Source organism: Solanum stenotomum, chromosome 8 (assembly GCF_019186545.1).
Source record: "Solanum stenotomum isolate F172 chromosome 8, ASM1918654v1, whole genome shotgun sequence".
NCBI classification, from domain to species: domain Eukaryota; kingdom Viridiplantae; phylum Streptophyta; class Magnoliopsida; order Solanales; family Solanaceae; genus Solanum; species Solanum stenotomum.
Genome location: NC_064289.1, coordinates 31,143,738 through 31,165,201, shown reverse-complemented (window position 1 = coordinate 31,165,201; position 21,464 = coordinate 31,143,738). Strand labels below are relative to the sequence as shown.

The 21,464-nt window shown below is 36.1% G+C and overlaps 4 protein-coding genes across 6 annotated transcripts in view; 2 read left to right on the top strand and 2 right to left on the bottom strand.

Moving 5' to 3' along the window:
• Window positions 1-3,503, top strand: part of LOC125872910 (uncharacterized) — a 47,362-nt gene extending 43,859 nt beyond the window's left edge. Inside the window, exon 25 of the mRNA XM_049553704.1 lies at window positions 3,492-3,503. The gene's annotated coding sequence lies outside the window, so the exon portion shown is untranslated. The remainder of the gene's footprint in view (window positions 1-3,491) is intronic.
• LOC125872914 (actin-related protein 5) overlaps window positions 1-21,464 on the bottom strand; it is a 1,108,764-nt gene that overhangs the window by 712,733 nt on the left and 374,567 nt on the right. The window lies entirely within an intron of this gene.
• LOC125872920 (N-(5'-phosphoribosyl)anthranilate isomerase 1, chloroplastic-like) lies at window positions 611-6,162 on the bottom strand. Of its 3 annotated transcripts, XM_049553719.1 has the most exons (6): window positions 6,042-6,080; window positions 3,135-3,215; window positions 2,615-2,671; window positions 1,668-2,038; window positions 1,425-1,588; window positions 611-1,040 (listed from the first exon to the last, which is right to left on the bottom strand). In XM_049553719.1, exons 2-6 carry the CDS (start codon window positions 3,142-3,144, stop codon window positions 815-817), a joined length of 828 nt encoding a protein of 275 aa, XP_049409676.1. In that variant the 5' UTR covers window positions 3,145-3,215; window positions 6,042-6,080; the 3' UTR covers window positions 611-814. The 3 variants fall into 3 exon arrangements, with proteins under 3 accessions (XP_049409676.1, XP_049409677.1, XP_049409678.1); XM_049553720.1 differs by lacking the exon at window positions 3,135-3,215 and having other exon boundaries at window positions 6,042-6,087; XM_049553721.1 differs by lacking the exons at window positions 2,615-2,671; window positions 3,135-3,215 and having other exon boundaries at window positions 6,042-6,162.
• Window positions 11,462-13,042, top strand: LOC125873700 (uncharacterized). Its single transcript, XM_049554572.1, has 2 exons — window positions 11,462-11,660; window positions 12,522-13,042. Exons 1-2 carry the CDS (start codon window positions 11,462-11,464, stop codon window positions 13,040-13,042), a joined length of 720 nt encoding a protein of 239 aa, XP_049410529.1.

Sequence of the window (21,464 nt, the reverse complement as noted above, 5' to 3'; positions counted from 1 at the left end):
TAATGTCACATTCAATAATAATCAACTTAAACATTTTACATGTTAAGAGCCTATAGCATGTGGTTGTTATCATTGCAGTCAATATCCACTCTTTATCAAACAAGTCATGTGTTTCACTCCTGTAAAGAAATTGACGTCTTAATACTAGTAATTTGATGTGTCATGCCATATCAAACAAGGATTTAGTATAATAATTTTATTTTTATGTACCAATGTAATAAATATTACAAATCTAAATTAGCAAGAAATACACTATGATATGTTACTGGTCTAGATTGGGGCCATGATGAACTTCCCTGGTACATACGAAAGGTATGCTCTTAAGAGAAATTCGATTCTACTTGGATTCCTCTACTAAAATATTATGATACAGACAGATATCTACCTGATAGGTCATTAGGTTGGATTCCTTTTAATTTAGTCAATATCAGGAAGGAAAATGTTTTCTTGAAACATAAGTTGATTTCTAAATTATTTTTTCATGTTAGGTTGGTGAGGTGAAAATATTTTTTAACGTATGGTTAGTGGATGCAAGGAACTGATCCCGACGCTCTGTCCGGGTCATGGTTAAACCCCTATCCGATAGCATCTTACTTTATGAGTTGATTAGTTGCTTGAGGGAAGTTGCACTCTTACAAAGAAATTGATGTTTTTTTTTTATAATAGTACAAAATTGATGTATCATGAGATATTAGTCTTAGCCTACACAAATCAGCAGAGCAATGACAAAAGGGATCTGCACCAACATTGCAGTTGATTTAACAATCTGCAATAGGAATCTTGCCTCAATAGTGTCACAGCTATTCAAAATCAACTAAAGGTGTAAAGATTTCACTGCATTCATTAATGATTGTATCCGGAACTCATCCTTTTTGATGCCGTCTTGTCCACATATGCCACTACTGACATCCACTCCATTGGGTTTCAGAGCAGAAAGAGCTTCACAAACATTCTCTGGGTTAATTCCTCCGGCCAAGAGCCACCCGTGTTTGCTTCTAATTGATGGTAGCTTAAACTGAGCCCAGTTGAATCCTTTGCCACTGCAAAAGTATGTGAATACAAATTTTATTTCATAATTTACAGTCCAACACTTGCTCAACCTTAGCTATCATGAATTCATCTCCTCTAAAATGGTCAGTGTCCTCATTGCTACTAATGCTATTCTTTTCTCATTACAATGTCACTGTTAGTGTTTTACTTCCTATCACATTAGACTTAGTTGCTTGGTCATGCTAAAGTTACAAAAAAAACAAGTTTCCTTTGGCATGAACGAATCCAAAAAAGAGTTTGATAATACTAACCCAATGGAATTACATTATGTTAGCTCCATATGGAGTGGGATTAAGCTTAGTCCAAAAGAGACTGTGTATGATAGCATACCAGCCATGCCAATGGCAGGTATATCTATTAGGAAGAAACTGTACCTGCCACCTTTCGCACTATCCACTAGAATCCAATCAACTAGAGAAGACTCCTCATCAGAGATAGAGTTCAAAAGGCCTCCCTCTTCATCTGCATGAAGTACGTTTACTAAACGTCTCTCCCTGACTAAAACTGGAAAAGCATCTCGAGAATCACTTCCATGAAGCTGCTCAATTTGAACATGTTGCGGATTTTGAGTATTGAAAACAATATATTCAAGATGGTGAAAGATGGCAGTTCCTCACCTGCACCAATTCAAGGTCTGCTGCATCAGACGCCCTTAGTATTGTGTCAGCATTATCATCTACAAACACCCCAACTGGCAGAGCTCCATATTCCCGCGCAACCTTCGAGATTTCCTTTGCAGTAGAAAGTGAAACAGAGCGTTTTGAGTTGGGCCATATGATCATACCAATAAAATTGGCTCCAGCTTCTGCTGCAAGAGCAGCATCTCTAGCTGACGTAATTCCACACATTTTGACTAAAGTCCTACTTTCTGTTTGCGCTGCTTGAGCCGAGACTCCTGTTGACTGATTTAAGGTGCACATAAATCTGTTGCTGGTGGAAGTCCTCAGTTGTGCTCTATTTGTAGAATATACTTCTACATCCAATACACCTATAAGAAAAAGATTTGGATGTATCATTTCTAATATATTCTACTTCAACCAGATCTGTGAACAAGTTTTATAAGAATCTCAAGGAAAAATCATAATAAGTTACTTCTAAAACACCAATCAATTGCAAATTTGCATCTTTCCACATATTGTTAATAAGAATTAGAATAAGAGAAGGTCAAAACGGAAAACATTTCTCTGTAAGATTAAAACGAACTCGAGAAAAATGAAATAGTGGCCAAGCAAGCAATCAAAATCCAAAGTTTAACTCAAGAATAATTGTTAGGTGTAAGCATCCTATCCCGGTCCTGGTTGGCTTCTCTCTTTTGCTTGTGTGAAAAAATTAAACGGACAAATCGAATAAGTAATAGTTGTGGTGATTGCTCATTGGTCTTTAGATCACGTGTTTTCTTAAGAGAACCCAAGTTCTCAAAATTCCCAACTTATTATCTTCTGAAGATACAGATTATTTCTTAAGAAGTGTTACTCTTTCTTCTTGTGTTTTTCTTACAATTATCTTTTAGGGTGGGGATACTATAAGTGCAAAGAATGTCCATATAATCCAAACTTTCACTTACCTTGACTTCTGGGAAGGCCTATTACTCTTGGTTGAAGCTGAGTTCCCATGTTGAATACTGAAAAACACAGAACTATGGCTAAGACTAAGTAAATAGTGACATAATCTGACACAATGTTATGTGCTCTTATGCCATTCAAACAAATTATTAAACAAGCAGGGCCTTATAAAAAATTTAGCTGCTGGATAACAGCTCTTAAAAGAAAGCCAACATCATAATGGCACGTCTACTGGGGTTTACAATTGTTTCTTTGCTTGTAAATAGGAAGAGCTTTCAGGGTGATGATTGCATTTTGATAAAAGTCCAACGCTCTTTTGCACACTGTTTTTCTGGTGCATGTTGCACTGAGGAACACCTCACATCTCTTTAAACTAAAATCTATTAGTCTCTGGATGAGACGACACTTGTATAACTTGATAGTTTGAAGTTGTCTATTGACTGGTACACTCTTGGTGCTCTGCCCTATAAGAAAAGGTGCATGTATAAAGATGGATGAAGAGAAATATAAGTAAAGCAGAACCTGAGAGCATCCTTCCTTCCTAATTCTGTTTTACCACTGTAGTGCTATGCAAGAGAGGAGAGATACCGTGAAATACTTCTGCTACTCATCAAATATAGGAACTGGTCAAACAGAGGAATTGCTAATTGCTAATACATTCTAAAAACTAGACTAGTTAGCTTATACTAGCTAGTCAACAAAGAAACCTTTTAAAACTGACAATTAGCAAACAAGCAACTAAAATCCAAGAAACTGCAAAGCAACATTGACCAGCAAATTGTGGAGATATCCAGAGTATTTCACTACATGATTAAATTCTAGAATGAGTACAAAATAAATATAAATAAACAATATCGTATGTCTGTTCGGAATCTAAGGAGTAGTTTGGTTTGGGTTTTAGAAGAGCTAATAATAATAATAATAATAATAAGTTAATACCAACAACAAACCCAGTGAAATCCCACAAAGTGGGGTTTGGGGAAGATAGAACGTATGCAAGCCTTACCACTACTTCTCTGAGGTAGAGAGGGTGTTTCCGAATGACCCTCGGCTCAAGCAAATCAAAGTAGTAATTAAAAGAAAAACATGACAGCTAATGGGAAAGTAGTGTGGAGCATACATGCAAGGAACCATAACTATAACAACAAGGTGTAGTCACCTAACCACAACAAACCACATATGATATCACATAGCAAAAACCAAAGACTACATGAATATGCTAATACTACGACCGACATGGAGCTCTAAACTCCCACACAACCAAAGTTTGTGGGTATTACTATTAGCTGCTAAGTCACACCTTGAAAGTTTGGAAGAGGGTTGTGGAGATGAGGGTGAGAAGGGATGTGTCAATTTCCAAGAACTAGTTTCATCTGTCAGCCATAGGTTCTGCGTGAGCACCTCCACAACAATTTTAAGAGGCAGAGACAGGACGAGATGATACCTTAATCTCATCTTACATTATGGACATCAAACATGGTCATTTTTTATGCTGCTCTTACTCTATTTTGCTGTCAATTGATATTACAAGATGGCTTTACTGATCAAGTATTATCATTTTTGTTACGTGCAGGCTGGAATAGCTCCTAGTGAGTTGCAGCCAGTGGGTGATTCAAGTGGCTAGTGATTTAAGTGATGGTTATTGGTGTAAAGTTGGTGTTACATTTTCTCTGGCATCTTTGGTTAGAAGTGTAAAGCCAAAGTTCTGTTGCTGCTGATTTTTAACATTTTGCTTTGTAGATAATTTATATGTATTTTGCTGGTGTATTTCAATGTATTTTGCTGCCTCGTGTTAAGCTTATATGCATCTACTATATGGCAATGAAGCTGACTACTTTTGACATATATTGCACCGTACCAAAGGATGTACTAAGCCTATTTTAGTTGCACTTGAATATTCTTCAGTTACCCAGAAATATCTAGAATATAGCTAGCAGCCTAGAAAACTATTCTTGATTCAATGGTCGTTACTGTACTGAAGATTTTGTTCTCTCCTTTTTGCTACCAACATTGTCTCCACTTCTCTTTTTTTACATGCCTCTCAGCTAGTAAGCTCTTCTAAGCACCAGATTCAACAGAATAACAATTCAGGGGAACTCTACACCATAACCATAGGTACATAGCCAGTAACGATACATCAGGGGAAAAGCGATCTGCCTAACCACATTCAACATAATAATCATTCACCAGAATAACCAGTCATGTGATGAAAAATTCTTTGCAATTGACAGAAGAACCAGTCATTGATAACCACAAAATTCTGCAATTACAAGTTCAGATTACAGCTTAAATAGTTCACTTCTTTACCAAATACCAATGGGCAACAACTTCCTTTACGAAATAGACTAGTTAAACTCTCGGAAAGAAAAATGAAAACAACTTCAGGTAATAAGCTTGGAATTTCGTGAATCAACTGGGAATTTCAAACTGATAAGCGAAAGGGAAGTAGACTTTTCAACTATAAAAGCATAAATTTTGATTTTGACAAAGGATTTTTTTTTTTTTTTTTGACAAAGGGTAAATTTTGATTTTGAATTGTGCGAATTAACTGGGAATTTTTATGCAGTATTTTTGGTTTAAGTTTTGGAATGTGGCTTTTAGGGATCACATCAAGTCAATGCAAATAAAATTAACCAACTCATGATCTTGAATACATCGAACTAGATGAGACAAAGACATCATATGTTTTTTCTTTCAAAGCTAAAAAAAACCACATGGAATAGAAGCTTGTTACACTCAGGTCTATCACATAATTCTTGGTATGGGACCTGAATGCTCAGAAGCTAAAAAAAATGACGCTTCAAAACAACTTAAATTCGCTATTGATTCAGGAAAAAAATCAAATAAAATCAGGAGTAAGCTAGATCATCAAACCGAACAAATTACTCATTGGTCTCCAAGACACTTTTCCTATCTAAATTCAGTACCCTTTTCTTTTGGAGGGTATATTGATCAATTTTAGACTTGAACTGACATAGATTAATTCATTTTTTTTTTAAATAAAAACTTATACTTTAGAAACTACACCAGAAAGTAATCTATATCCCAACATATCCCTAGTCAAAAAAAGATGAAATAGATAAAGATCATTAGCTGACTCTTGAAAAGAAAAAAAAGGAACAGAAACTAGTAACTATAACTCATAGTTTCAAAATGGAAATCTGAACGAGAAAACAAATAATATGAGATATAATTCGAGTCACCCAATTTGTACATAAAAGAAATCCTCAGAAACCAGCAAAGAGAGCAATGAAGACAAAAACTAGGAATTATTTCAACACTATTGATTAAGAACTACATCAAAGTCTACATTTTGCAGATAATTAATCTTTCACATACAAAAGAATGGCCAAAATAAATTGAATAGATTTATAAAACTCAGATTTGAAGAATACCCACAAATTTTACATCTTTAAGGGAGAAACTGACCTGAAAAAATGGCTCTTGAAGTTTCAATCGTGTCCTCACATACTTTTATTACCCAATTAGGACCTCCAAGATTGTGAGGATTTTGCAAATTTTTTGTATTTGTATTTGTAATTATTACTAAATAATTGCTTAGTAATACTCCCTCTATTCCATAATATTCCGAGTGAATGAAAGGTTTACCTCAAACAACAAAAGGTGTGTTAGGCTACAAGTACCATAATAGGTCCTAAAGATAATTTTACTTTCTAAATTTTTTCCCTCTTTCACCATTTTTAATTTATTAGTTCTCTCGAACACATGCATTGCATGTGTATTCCACACTTAATAGTATAAATATTTAAAGGTTAAAGTATTTGAATGAAAAAAATTAGATATTGTATGAACATGTGAAGAAAACACCTATATTTTAGTTTTTAGAGCTATTTTTTACATTAATTTTTATTTTATGAGGTACATTATAGTGTAATCATTTAAAATTTATTAAATATAAATTTATAAAATGATTTGGATTCATGAATATATTAGTCCAAATAAATTATGGATTAATATAATTGGGTTATTATTTAAGTCCAATAAATATGAATTTAATTAAAGTCCAAATTAATTGATTTGGGCTACAATAGATGAGCCCAGTTTGCTAAGCTCAATTTCATCTCATCCTAGAGGCTCATTTTGGTGTCACGTGGCAAATGACGTGGCATGCCAAGTCAAACTAGAAGTCAATAGGATCATGACATGTGTAAAAAATGACAAGCCTGCTCCATAAAGTCCATATGTCATGTCACTTAAATCTAATTGGGCGAGGGCAATCCTGTTCCAATCACAATTCCTCTATTCTAAAACTATAAATAGGGGTTCTCATAATTTAGAAAAGAGACAGGAAATTCTAAACAAGAAGCTAGAGAAAGCTCGTGGGAACTCCACAGATTTCTCTATAAGCTACAAGTTTAAGAATTCAAGTTCAAGAACGATCAAGATCAAGACCATCAAATTCAAGAACAAGCTCGAAGCCCTTGAATTCAAGTAAAAGTCAAGATAAAGTTCAAGTTCAAGTTCATCAAAGATTCAAGAATAAGTTTTAAAGCCTTTGAATTCAAGATCAAGTTCAAGACAAATTCAAGATCAAGAGCCCTTGAATCTATATTTGATAAGACGAATTCAAAGGAATCATAGAGATTGTAACACCCGCCCTTTAAATCAATAAATATGATTATTGCGATACTTTACCATTTTTTATTATTGTTTTCTCGATGCAAATTTTATTGTCTACAAATTCTGGCACGCCTAGTGGGATAATTTCTATCTCTCATCTTAACTTTTCAAGTCAAAGAATATCGAGATGACTTCCAAAAAGGTCAACTCTCAATCAATTGCCTCTAAGGCCACTAACTCTAAACTTTCTACTGAAGTTGAAAGGATCCTTGGTGTTACCTTTGGAAGTTTCAGAGCTGTTACGAAGAGCAAGGTCGCTACGTTAGGACAACAAACACTTCAAGTGTCGTCCACATCAACTCATGTTTTTGGGTCTTCAACTCCAAAATGATCAAGGTCCTCCACAAATGCTTTAGGAGGAGGGAGCAGTGTTGCTGAAACGAACAAGAAGACCTTAGCTCTACTTGAGCAATTTGGTTCCAAGAACTCTACCATAAAGGAGAACTATGATTCAACTAATGAATCATCTCCACATGTATCACGTAATGTGATTCTATTGAAGATCAATTTGCACGACAACTCATGCTACTCTCCTACATCCCCAATGATCATGCAAGCAATGGTAACTGTTGCTACTTCCACTGAGGAACAACTTGCAAATCTGGGGAAGTTGGTTGAAGGATTGACAAAGCATGTACAACACCAAGAGTCACGAATCGATAAGTTGATGGGTAGGATGAAAAGCCTTTTAAATGGAGAAGTTAGTCATGGGCCTGGAAAGGGTGGTGAAGTTCAAAAGATAAAAAATTATGCGAAGTAAACACCGTTTGTCAAGGAGATGTCAATTTCTACTGAAGGGATGATCTTGCTCGATCGCTTGAAGGAGTTCATTGAAGGGACAATCAAAGATAAGTATGAAATCTCCACCAAGTCTTCTCATATGTATGCTAAGCTATACACAACAAGAATTGATAACTTTAAAATGCATGTTGGTTATCAACCTCCCAAATTCAACAATTTGAGGGTAAAAGAAATTAGAAACAACATGTTGCACACTTTGTGGAGACATGTAATAATGATGGAACTTATGGAGACCATCTTGTCAAATAGTTCGTCCACTCTCTAAAAATAAATGCCTTCGATTGGTACATGGATCTTGAGCCTAATTCTATTGATAGTTGGGAGCAACTAGAGCAGGAGTTTCTCAATAGCTTCTATAGCACAAGGCATACATTGAGCATGGTAGAACTCACAAATACTCGCCAAAGGAATGATGAACCGATTATAGATTTTACAAATCGATGGAGAAACGCAAGCCTAAATTGCAAATCTAGGCTTAGTGGAGCTTCTGCAATAGAAATGTGTATCCAAGGAATGCATTGTGATCTTCTTTACATCTTACAAGGAATAAAACCATAATACTTAGAAGATCTAGCTACTCGCGCTCATGATATGGAGTTGAGCATGTCCTCTGCTGGAAAGATATGATGTTTTCCCATGATCCACGCAAAGGAAGGGACAAGCAAGAACCCAAGAGATGGAGCAAACTTGTGCCTAGATGACAACAAAGAATCCATAAATGTCAATGTGTCGCCTATGAAGTTCACTATGAAGGAAAGTAAGAAGCAAAGTGTGAAAACGACATTCCAAGGGCTTTCGAATCAAAAGTCGACACTGAGGGAGATGCAAGAAAAGGAATACCCTTTCTTTGATTCTGATGTTCCCGAGATTTTTGATGAGTTGCTCGAGTTAAAGCTCATTGAGTTGCCAGAGATGAAGCGACCTGATGAAGCTGGAAAAACTGATGACCAAAATTATTGCAAGTATCATAGACTTATGAGCCACCCTCTTGAAAAATGTTTTGTCTTCAAGGATAGAGCTATGTGATTGGTTAACGAAAAGAAGATTGTCCTCGATAATGAGAAGGCTAGTTAGAACCAAATCTCTATCACATTTGGCTCACTCGATCTGGTCTAAATATTTATCACTAAAAAGCATGAAGAAGTTTCATTGGAGAACGACAAACCTCAAATTGATATAGATGGTGATAAAGGCTGGATTCTTGTGACTAGGCGATGACGTAACAAGTCAAGCTTACAAAAAGAATCATTTGAGCAACCAATTAGAAGGAAGATGGTGAGGAAACTTGAGAAGCATAAATCAATCAAGCGTCCAAAGAGGGCAAAGGTAGAAGTGCATCACTACCAAAAACCCCGATCATGTGACTCTAGAGGAATTCTTACAAAGTTGGTAATGTACAAAGTCTACTCAAGACAATGTCGAGGCATCATGTTTCAATGCTGATAAAGAAGAAATAGTAAGTGAAACCTCATCAAAGGTGTCACCTACTTATAAAGAAGAAGCAATGAGAAAATCCTCACCAAAGGTGTCTATAACTTATGAAGAAGAAACGACGAGAGAAATCTCATCAATGATGTCTACTTCATTTTCTGAAAAGCCTTTTGAACCTTCTTCCCAAGAAGTACATGCATGTGATACAAAAATCACATTTACAAATAATGATCTTCTATTTGGTGAAAAACTACACAATTGTTCTTTGTATATGGTAGTCCACGTGCTAGAGAAGAAGATAAATAGAATATTAATAGATGAAGGATTTGAAGTCAACATTCTGCCTATCTACACATTGAAGAAACTCGACATCACGATTAAAGAACTTAGTGAAACTCATTTGTTGATATAATGATTCAATCAATAGACAAAGGTCCATAGGCTCAATTAAATTAGATATCCACATATGGAAGATTTGTGATCAAGCGCATGGATGCATATGATCATTGCAAAGACTTCATACAATATATTACTCGATAGGCCTTGGCTACATGAGAATAAAATTGTCTCATCTTCTTACTATCTGAAGTATTTTGAAGCCGTATGAAAGGAAGATAATTGTAGATGATAATCCTTTCACCAAAGTTGAGACACACTTCGCCGATGCAAAATTCTATTTGAAGAGTTACGTTGTCAAAGGTGAAAAATCTATTGATGTCAAATCAATCAATTCTGATAAGGTCGCAAGCATAAGAATCAATGTGGTTGTCGGAAAGGTAAAAGTTGACACTAAAGCACCTTGTCACATACTGAATGAAGGGAAGATCATGTCTTTGAAGAAGAAGTTGACTTATGTACTCCGTTACGTTCCAAAGGTTAAAAAAAAGAAGGTCAATCATCAACCCTCAAGAAAAATACATTAAGAGGACTAACTTTTCCTATATTGATGCAATAAACTTATCCTCGAAACTTCCAGGAAAGATAATCACTCAAAATCAAGTGTGAGATGCGGCACTCCCTACAAAATGCACAAGCAAAGATTTTGATCCTTATGCTTACAAGTTATTTTTAAAGGCTGGATACAACCTAATGAGCCATAATTGTTAACGAAACTCCTATCGGAAGATACAACAAGGCAAACACGTGGAGGCATAGGCTATAGCCAACTGCCGCCAATTTGCAAGGGCAAGCAATAACCATATCACTATAGAATATGATGCATTCCAACAAAAATCCTTTCATCTTTGATCGATTTGGGAAATCGAATGCAAGAACTTCTGTGTTTGAGAGGTTAGATCCATTGAAGATGATGAATAACAATAATCAGAGAAGTTATCTAAGAGTGACAACACTTTCTTCACCTATGATCCCAAAGGATTTCTAAAGTTTGATTCCTTTTAGAATAAGGCGATGAGTGGAACTTGTGGTTTTTTTGTAAAGAAGAACAAAAGACAAAGACTCACATTGTGGTTTACACCAAGGAGCGCAAGGAAGATGAAGAAAGTATAGGCTTCTCATATCCTGTTACAATCCAAAATGATCATGATGCCTTTTCTCAAACGAAGATTGTTAAAGAGTTTGGAAGATATTGTCTGGTGTTATCACATATCTGTCAAGGACAATGATCCTCTAGAAGAGAAAGATGTTGGAGATGTTCCACTAGAACTTGAAGAAGGAGTAAAGACCACAATAGATCCCTTAAAGGAAGTTAACCTTGGCACTGATGAAGACCCAATGTCGACTTACCTGAGTGCCTTTCTAGAAGTTGATGAAGAAATCTCTTATATGGATATAGTAAAAGAATATAAGGATGTCTTCACTTGGTTCTCGTCCTGTTAAGCAAGCCCAAAGGCATTTTAGGCCAGACTTGATTCCATTGATAAAATATGAAGTTAACAGACTTATTGAGGCATGCTTTATTAGTGAAGTCAAATATCCTACATGGATTTCAAGTATTGTTCCTGTGAGGAAGAAGAATGGCTAAATTTGAGTTTGTGTTGACTTCTGGGATCTCAATATTGCATGCCCTAAAGATGAGTTCCCTCTTCCCGGAGCTGATCATCGATGTTACCACTGGTTATGAGACAATGTCGTTCATGGATGGTTCTTTCGGCTACAATCAAATCTGCATGGCACTAAAAGATGTAGAACTCACCATATTGCGCACACCTAAGGGTATTTATTGCTACAAAGTGATGCCATTTGTTTTAAAGAATGTCATTGCCACGTATCAAAGGGTTATGCAAATTTATAATTTGATGACTTGCTCCATAAAAATGTTAAATTTTATGTTGATGACTTAGTGGTAAAGTCGAGAAAGAGGGGTGATCATTTCAAAGACTTAAGAATGGTGTTTGAGTTACTCCGAAGATATCAACTAAGGATGAATCCATTGAAATGTGCCATCAAAGTTACTTCTGACAAGTTCCTTGGCTTCATTGTGAGACATCGAGGAGTTGAAATTGATCAAGCCAAAGTTGATGTAATTTTGAAGATGCACGAGACTCAAAATATTCATAAGTTAAAAAGTCTCCGAGGAAAGCTGGCCTACTTGAGGAGGTTCATCTCAAATCTAGCAGGAAGATGCCAACCATTCAGTCATCTCATGAATAAAGGTGTTCCTCTTAATTGGGACCAAACATGTATGGATGCCTTTAAAAGTATCAAATCGTATCTAGCGAAACTTCCTTGGCAGCCCCTATACCTAGAAAGTCATTGATACTCTATATTGCGGCACAAGAAAGCTCTGTATGAGCCTTGTTAGCTCAAGAGAATAGTGAAGGCAAAGAAAACTCTCTTTATTACTTGAGCAGAATGATAACTCCAAATGAGATGAACTATTCACCAATTGAAAAATTATGCTTGGTGCTAGCCTTCTCAATTCAAAAGATGAAGCATTATTTTCAAGTTCACGTTGCTCGCCTTATTTCTAGAGAAAATCATATCAAGTTTGTTATGTCAAAACCTGTCCTTAGTGACCGACTAGTAAGCTGGTACCTCTAATTCTAATAGTTTGAGATCATGTACATCCCTCAGAAAGTTATGAAGGGACAAACATTAGACGATTTTCGGCAAACCACCCGATACCAGATGATTGTGAGTTAACTGATGAGATTCCTGATGAAGATGTGATGTATGTTGAAATTCAACCTCTTTGGAAAATGTACTTTGATGGGGCTACACATCGTGGCAGAGATGGCGCTGGCATGGTGTTCATCACTTCACAAGAAGAGATTCTACCATTCTCATTTACTTTGAAGCAACATTGCTCCTACAATGTTGTTGAATATCAAGCATTGATACTTGGACATGAAATGGTTGTCGACATGAAGCAATTACACTTACAAGTCTTTGGTGACCATCAATTGGTGATCAATCAACTCTTGGGAAGTTATGAGGTGAAGAAGCCCGAATTTTGCCCTTATCAAGTTTATGCTAAAGAGTTTATAGGATGGCTTGGAGATATAACCTTCCAACATGTGCCTAAAATGGAAAATAAGAAAGTTGATGTGTTGGCTGCCCTAGCTTTAACGTTAACTCTTCCTGTTCAGACATAAATTACTATTTGCCAAAAATGGGTAGTACTACCCCCAATGAGGACGAATGTTTAGAAAATAATCGTGAGTATCTCGTCACTATTTTTGAAGCCGCGAAGGAAGATTGGATACAATCCATTATTGACTATATATGTTATGGGATACATTTGTCATCTTGCTTTCTTAACTACAATGATACATTATATAAAATATCATTTGAGGGAGTACTCTTAAGATATTTGGGAGAGGAAGAAGCAATCTAAGCTCTACAAGAAGCACACTCAAGAGTATTTAGATCACTTTAATCTGGACTGAAGCTCCACTTTCATAAAAAGAGAATGGGGTATTATTGACCAACCATGGTGAATGATTGCTTAGATTATGTTCGAAGGTGCAATACTTGTCAATTTCATGAAAATTTCATATATATCAACCGCCCGAAGTATTACATCCAACTATTGCATCTTGGCCATTTGACTCTTAGGGATTGGATGTTGTGGGACCACTACCAAAATCTTCTGGTGGACATTTGTACATTTTTGTTGCAATAGATTACTTTTCAAAATATGTTGAAGTTGTCGCTCTTAAAGAAGTGAAGAAAAAGAATGTTGAAAATTTCATCTGAGTGAAATCATCTATCATTTTGGCATTCCTTCCTACATAAATAGCAGATAATGGTAATCCATATGACAACAAGTTAATGAACAAAATTTATGATCTCTTTGGCTTCAAGCATCATAAATCTTCTATGTATCATGTTGTCGCCAATGGTCTTGCTGAAGCATTCAATAAGACTTTATGCAACCTATTCAAGCAAATTGTCTCCAAGTCAAAGCGAGATTGACATGAAATAAGGGAAGAAGTTTTGTGGGCGTATATGACAACATACCGCACACCGGCTCAAGCAACACCATATTCACTTGCTTTTGGAGTTGAAGCAGTCCTGCCACTTGAGCGTCAAATAGCTTCCTTAAGACTTGCTATGACTTGAGCATCAAATAGCTTCCTTAAGACTTGCTATTCAAGAAGGGCTCACTAAAGAAGAAAATGATCGACTACGTCTTGCAGAGTTAGAATCACTTGATGAAAAAAGACTATAAGCTCAACAAAATCTTGAACGTTATCAAGCTCGTCTATCCTGTGCTTTTAGCAAGAAGGTTCTCTTGAGGTTCTTTCAAGTTTGAGACCAAGTCCTTTCCGTAAGAAGACATATCATTACTTCGCATAAGTCTGGGGGAAATTTACCTCAAAGTGGGACGGACCATATGTCGTACAAGAAACATATTCAAATGATGCTTATAATCTTGTTGATGCAGATGGAGTGAGGATCGGTCATATTAATGCAAAATTCCTAAAGAGGTACTACCCTTGAAGTAAGATGATGCTCCTTAAGGTACACGCCTAAACTGCATGTCATTCTTGGCCCGCAAGAGTACAAACTGATACAACATACCCAAAAAAATACTCTTACAGAACTACGTTGTGACTTGATCATCTTCAGTGAGGTACGTAGGCGCTTGGAAACATATTCTAAGTTCAGTTGCATGAGTGTCAAAAAACCCACATGTTTCCACTTGATCTGTCATATGAAAGTCAAGGTGATAAGTATTTTTGTTATTTTTTTATCAACTTCAGACTCGCACGAAGTATTATAAGAGTTGTATATGATTATGAAAGCGTGAATATTATTGATACAATGTGTGGTATTTATACATGAACAAGTATATAAGAGAAATGAGTATGTTGAACATAGAGATCTAAAGAGAAGAGGAACTAACTACGTATATGACTCAAACATACTAACGTACTAGGACTCTACATTCTTATCCTTATCATGCCCCCTTAACATTGGCTTAATTTGCTTGAGACCAACGTTCCTAACAAGGTGGACAAAGGACCTTCTGGGAAGTGTTTTAGTTAAGGCATATGCTAGTTAAGCTCTAGTTAGAATGTGATGAACTGAAAATTTTCCACTTTCCACTTGGTCAGGGACAAAAAGAAAGTCAATTGCGACATGTTTCATTCGAGTGTGAAAGACTGGATTATGGCACAGGTAAGCGACACCAATGTTATTGCAAAAAACCTTAGGAGGACAAGGCAACTTGACCCAAAGTTCTTGTAGTAGGTTGGTTAGCCAATTTAGCCAAGCTACATCACTTGCTACAACCCTATATTCATTTTCTGTTGAAGATCTGCAACAATGCGTTGCTTGTTGGAGCACTAATTAATTGGATTCTTTCCAAGAAAAATAATATAGGCTGAAGTGGAGTGTCTAGTATCGGGAATACCATCTCAATTAGCTATGCAAGTAACTGAGAAGATTTACCATGTTTGAAGTGAAGTCCATAGGTTGTGGTTCCTTTCAAATAATAAAGAACCTCTTTGTTACTTGCCAATGCTTAGTTGATAGAAAGTGTTGGAATTTAGCAAGCTCTTTACTACAAAGCATATATCAAGTTGTGTAAAGGTGATGTATTGCAATGAGCCAATGACCTGCCTATGAAGTGTAGCGTTTGCTGAAGGAGAACCGTCATCCAAGGATAAAATTTCACTTGTAGACAGAGGAGTGCTCACACTGTTTGCATCCAGCATATTGAAATTGTTGAGTATGTCTGCAATTAAGCTACTTTGTGTGAAAGTCAATCCATGATCATGTTGTATAACTTCAACACCTAGAAAAGAATGTAAAGGACCAAAATCCTTAATTGAAAATCTAAAAACTTGACTGTAGCATGGACATGCGAGTTGTTAGAGCTTGTAACAATAATATCATCAACATAGATCATAAAAATAATGAGAGAATTAGGAGACCATTTGATGAATAAAGAATCATCAGATTTGGAACAAGCAAAGACACATGATAAGAGAAACTTATTTATTTCAGTATACCATACTCGTGGTGCCTGGCTAAGTCCATAGATAAATTTATGTAGTTTACACACGTGATTGGGAATTGGGAATCTAAAAATCCAGGTGGTTGTTGCATGAAAACAACATCATGTAGAGTACCTTGTAAGAAGACATTGTTTACGTCAAGTTGACAGAACAATCAGTTAAGAGACACAACTAAGAATAACATAAGTTGAATAGTTATGGTTTTAATAACTAGACTGAAGGTAGAATGGAAGTCAATTCCAAGACGCTAATGAAATCCTTTTGCCACTAATCTAGATTTATAACACTCTATTTGCCCATCAAGCTTGTGTTTGACACAAAACACCCATTTGCACCCAACTACTTTTTGAGAGGGTGTAGATAGAACCAATGACCAGTTTTATTTTTAAGTAAGGCAATATGTTCTTCTGTCATAGCAGCCTGTCATTCAGGATATTTGGATGCTTGACAGAAGGTATTTGGGGCGAGTGAAAGATGTTTTGCGGTGGAGGATGCAAGGTAATCAAAAATCACTTTGGGTTTGAAAATATTATTTTGAGTCATAGTGACCATTCGATTTGATAGTGTTTCAGGATTTGTTTGTGGAGATGTATATGGACTGTTATTTTGAGAAGGAGAAAAAGACGAAGAGTGTGCAGTATGACTTATAGTAGAGTTGGTTGGCACGTCATCCTGATGGCCTTGAGTGTGTGATCCACGAGTAGACATGGAGTTGACCAAATCAGTAGTAGCAGGAATTGGAATTAGTTATGCAATAAAAGGAGGTGAAGGAGATTGTGAGGAAGAGGAAGGGCTAGAGGGGTCATCTGGACACAACCATTTTTCCATACGTGAGACTTATGGACGAGAGAACGGAGGATAGTTGGTTGTGAATGGAAAAATATGTTCAATGAATATGACATGCCTAGAGATATAGACTTTTAAAGAGGCAAGGTCTAGGCAAGCATAACTATTTGTGGTAGTGGAGTATCCTATGAACACACAAGGATTGGACTTGGGATCAAGTTTGGTCGACGTGTAGGGATTTAACCATGGATAACAAAGACAACCAAATGCCCTTAGTTTAAGAGGGTTTGGGGTAGTGTTAAAGAGACACTCAAATGGAGATTTACGACCAAAAAGTGGTGTTGGCAGCCTGTTAATAAGGTAGACTACAAATTGGAATGCGAGAGAACAAAATTTGAGAAATACAAAAGCATGGTGAAGAAGAGTTAAAACGGTGTAACAACGTGGTAATATTTTCTTTCAGCAGTGCCAACTAGTTGGGGAGTGTATGGAGGATTTATAAGATGCTTGATCCCAAAATTCAAGAGAGTGGATTTAAGGCCAATGTATTCACCTCCCCCATCAGTGTACAACATTTTAATTCTCAATTGAAATTCGTTTTGAACCATTAGAACATAATTAATTAAAATTTCCTTAACGTCTGATTTGGATTTGAGAGTAAACAACCAAGTATATTTTGTGAAATGATCAACAAAAATAACAGAGTCTGAAATTATCAAAAGAGATAGTTGGAGAGGGACCCCAAACATCTGAGTAAACAACATCAAAAGGCTTAAAACTTGTAATTGAATTGTTACCAAATGGTAGACAGTGACTCTTATTGCATAAACATGAATTACATAATGTAAAAGACTCAACATGGTTCACTGGTAGGTTGAAATAAGAGACACAAGCTTTGGTACAAGAGGTTGAGGATGGATAAGACGAGCATGCCATAGATGTAATGATGGTCGATGCAACAAAATGTGTTTGAGGACAAGGTGTGACTGATTTGGTCATGTCAAGAGGCCACTCATAGAGATCATCATTAGTCTTTCCTTGAAGAAGATATGCCCCCGTGCTCAAATCCTTCACAACAAAAGAATAAGGAAAAAATTCAATGGAAGTTAGATTTTGCCTACAAAATTGAGCAACAGAAATCAACTTTTTTTTATAGATGGAGAACAAAAAACATTTTTTAAAAGAAAGTTGACAGCAAGATTAAGAGAAGATAAATTAGTGTGACCAATATGAGAGGTAGGAATTCTTTTACCATTACCAACAATTATCGCATTTGTTCCAGAGAAATCAGTTGAAGTCTAGAGAGAGTGAGAGTTGTTTGTAATATGATGAAAGGCTCTAGAATCCACAACCCAAGGTCTTGGGGAATTGGAAGCATAAGAGTGACGATTGACAAAATTAGCATATGCTTCAGTAGCACTCTGTGATTTGGACCTACAGACCTTTGCAATGTGACCAAACTTATCACAAAGTTGACATTGGACTCTTTGATTGTTGCTTTTGGTGGTATTCTATTGAGTGAATGAATTGTTATTCGGGGCCAAAAATTGATTACGAAAGTTGTAGGAACCTGATGGAGTAGTGTTCCAACGATAAAAAGAGTTAAGTTGTCTATTTTTGGGACCATTGTTGGTGGAATGTTGATGAAGTTGAGCAGTGATCATGGTGTGTCGACCTTAGGCTCTGAGTGTTTGATGAACATCTCTTGTGCAAGGAGTTTATCAAAGAGTTCTTCAAATGTGATAGGATTATTGGGAGCTCTTATTGTTGCAAATAACTCCTTGTACTCGGGACCTAGACCACTCAAGACCTTAATGAAAGTTCCTCACTGTTAACGGGTGAACCATTGTAGGCCAAATCATCTGGAATGGACTTGATTTCTCTCATATAATCACTGATTGAACATGCGTCTCATTTGACATTCGCCACAGTATCGCTCAAACTGAAAATTCTTGAGTGCAATTTGCTCGCCTAAGTTGTTATGAGAATATCTTAAGCTTCTTTAGCAGTAGAAGTATGGACAATGAGGGGAGTGATTGTAGCGTCAACTGATGTCATAATGGCATTGCGAACAAGACTGTCTTGTCGTTGCCACAATCTCAAGTTGAGGTTAGGGATTTGGTTATTGTCTTTGTCCAAAATGTGCGAATTGGGATGGGAAGTTAACTATCAACAAAGGTAAGAAGATCATAGCCAAACAATAGAGTGGCAACTTGAGATTTCCAAGTTGAAAAATTTGCAGTTCTTGTTAGCTTAAAGTATAGTTGAGACGCAGTGTTAAAAGAGATCACTTGAGAGGTCTAAACGACACCCCTTGATTGAGAGTGACTGCTGGAGAGTTAGGAGAGGAGGAAGAGGAAATAACAGGCATTCTAAGAAAAAAAGTTAGAATTCTGAAAGAAAAAAAAAGGATCAAATATACTTGTCAAAGTGTTTATGAGGCTCTTGATACCATATAAGAGTTGTATATGATTATCAAAGCGTGAGCATTATTGATACAATGTGTGGTATTTATACATGAATATGTATAGAAGAGAAAGGAGTCTGATGAACTTAAGAGACCTAAAAAGAAGAGGAACTAACTACATATATAACTCAAACATACTAACGTACTAGGACTCTACATCCTTATCCTTATTAGTATTGAGGTGTCAATGGATTGGGGGTTATAAAATATGATCTTTTTTTAACAAGTATGCTTGAAGTCTTTAAATTCAATCAAGTATGCAAGATGAAGTCTTCAAATCCTCAAAATATGCAAGTTGAAGCCTTCAAATTCTTAAGTATACAAGTTGAAGTTTTCATATCCTCCAAATATTCTAGTTGAAGTCTTCAAATTCTTCAAGTTTGCAAGTTAAAGTCTTCAAATCCTCCAAGAACACAAGTTGAAGTCTTCAAATCCCCAAGTCTGCAAGTTGAAATCTTCAAATCCTCCAAGTATGCAAGTTGAAGTCTTCAAATCTTCCAAGTATACAAGTTGAAGTCTTCAATTCCTCAAAATATGCAAGTTGATATCTTCAGATTTGTCAAGTTTTTAAGTTGAAGTCCTCAAATCCTCCAAATATGTAAGTTGTTAAATTCTCATGCCTTAAGGTGGAAAAAATTGTCCCGTTGCACCTTAAGTTGGCCTTTTTCACGGATTTATCCTTAAAAGGATCTTTAAATTCCCATGTCATAAGGTAGACAAAATTGTCCCTTTGCACCTGAAGCTGGTCTTTTCATGGATTCATCCTTAAATGGATCCTTAAATTCTCATGTCTTAAGGTGGACAAGATTTGTTCATTTGCACCTTAAGCTAGCTTTTTCATGAATTTATCCTTAAAATGATCTTTAAATTTTCATGCCTTTGGATGGACAAAAAATTGTCCCTTTACACCTTAAGTTGACCTTTTCATGGATTTATTCTTAAAAGAATCTTTAAATTTTCATGTCTTAAGGTGGAAAAGATTTGTCCCTTTGTACCTTAAGATGACCTTTCCACGAATTTATCTTTAAAAAGGTCTTAAATTTTCATACCTTAAGATAGATAAAATTTGGCTTTCACTCATTGCGCTTAAGTATTTGGAATCTCATAAAGCCTCAAATTAGTGATCACAAGGCAGGGACATTAAAACATCATTTCACATCATGTGCTTAAGTATTTGAAATCTCATAAAGCCTCAAATTAGTGATCACAACATGGGAACATTAAACACATCCTTTCACACCTTGTTCTTAAGTATTTGAAATCTCATCCCATCTCAAGGTGGGGATGGTAAATGTTGACACCCAATTTTGACATAACATTTTCAAAATTCGTAACTTTTAAGTTTTATTTATTTAATAGTTCAAAACAATTTTTTTATAATTTTAATTAATAACTATCCTTATTTATCAAAATTTAGGATTTTTTATCAGTTAATTTTAAAATTACATTTTTTACATGTCATTAGTTACGTTTATTATATTTTTTTAATATTCATTTTATTTGTTACATTTATTAATATTAATTTTGATATTTTACACAATCTAAAAACTCATTCAAATACAAATAAAATTTGCATATCCAGATTAACCGATGATTTTGGGCCACAATTCCAAACCCACAATTTAAGTCCATTCCATAATTATTTTCTTATTTAAGTTATTGATTAGGTAAAAAATGGAGGGTGGTGAATTTATTTTTATAATAGGGATATAAACTTTCAGATTTTTATTCAAAAAAGAGGTTTACTATTCATTACTTTTTCGATCACCACCGCCCCGAATTCCGGCTAAACTCCGACAAATTCAACCCCCTATTTCTTGTCTAACCTTTCCGGCGACAAGGACACTGCTTTCACGAGCGCGCACCACCTCTATCCGGTGAAATAACTCCAAAAAGCTCCACTGTCACACCTTTCCAGCCACACAACAGTGAAATCAAACCCCAAAACCCTTACTTCCATTTCTCTCTTTTTCCGGCGAACTGGAACCACCAACAACCGACCCCACCTCCCTCTTCTTCATTTTTCCACTGAAACCTCGCCGGAATACGACCAAATAGAGCACAAAACAACCCCTTTCTACTCCGCCAGATCAAACCCAAAACCCCCACCACAAACCACCATTACTCCACCCATCAAGCTCCAAAAAGGAACCCACCAGCCGCCGGAATCAACCTCCAAAGCTCGCTGAAACAACAGCCGAAAACCGACCCAAAACCACCATCGGAGCAAAGGAGAAAATGCCGCCAATCCCCTCCCCCTTTCCTTTACGATTTTGTTCATTTTGCAGCTATTCC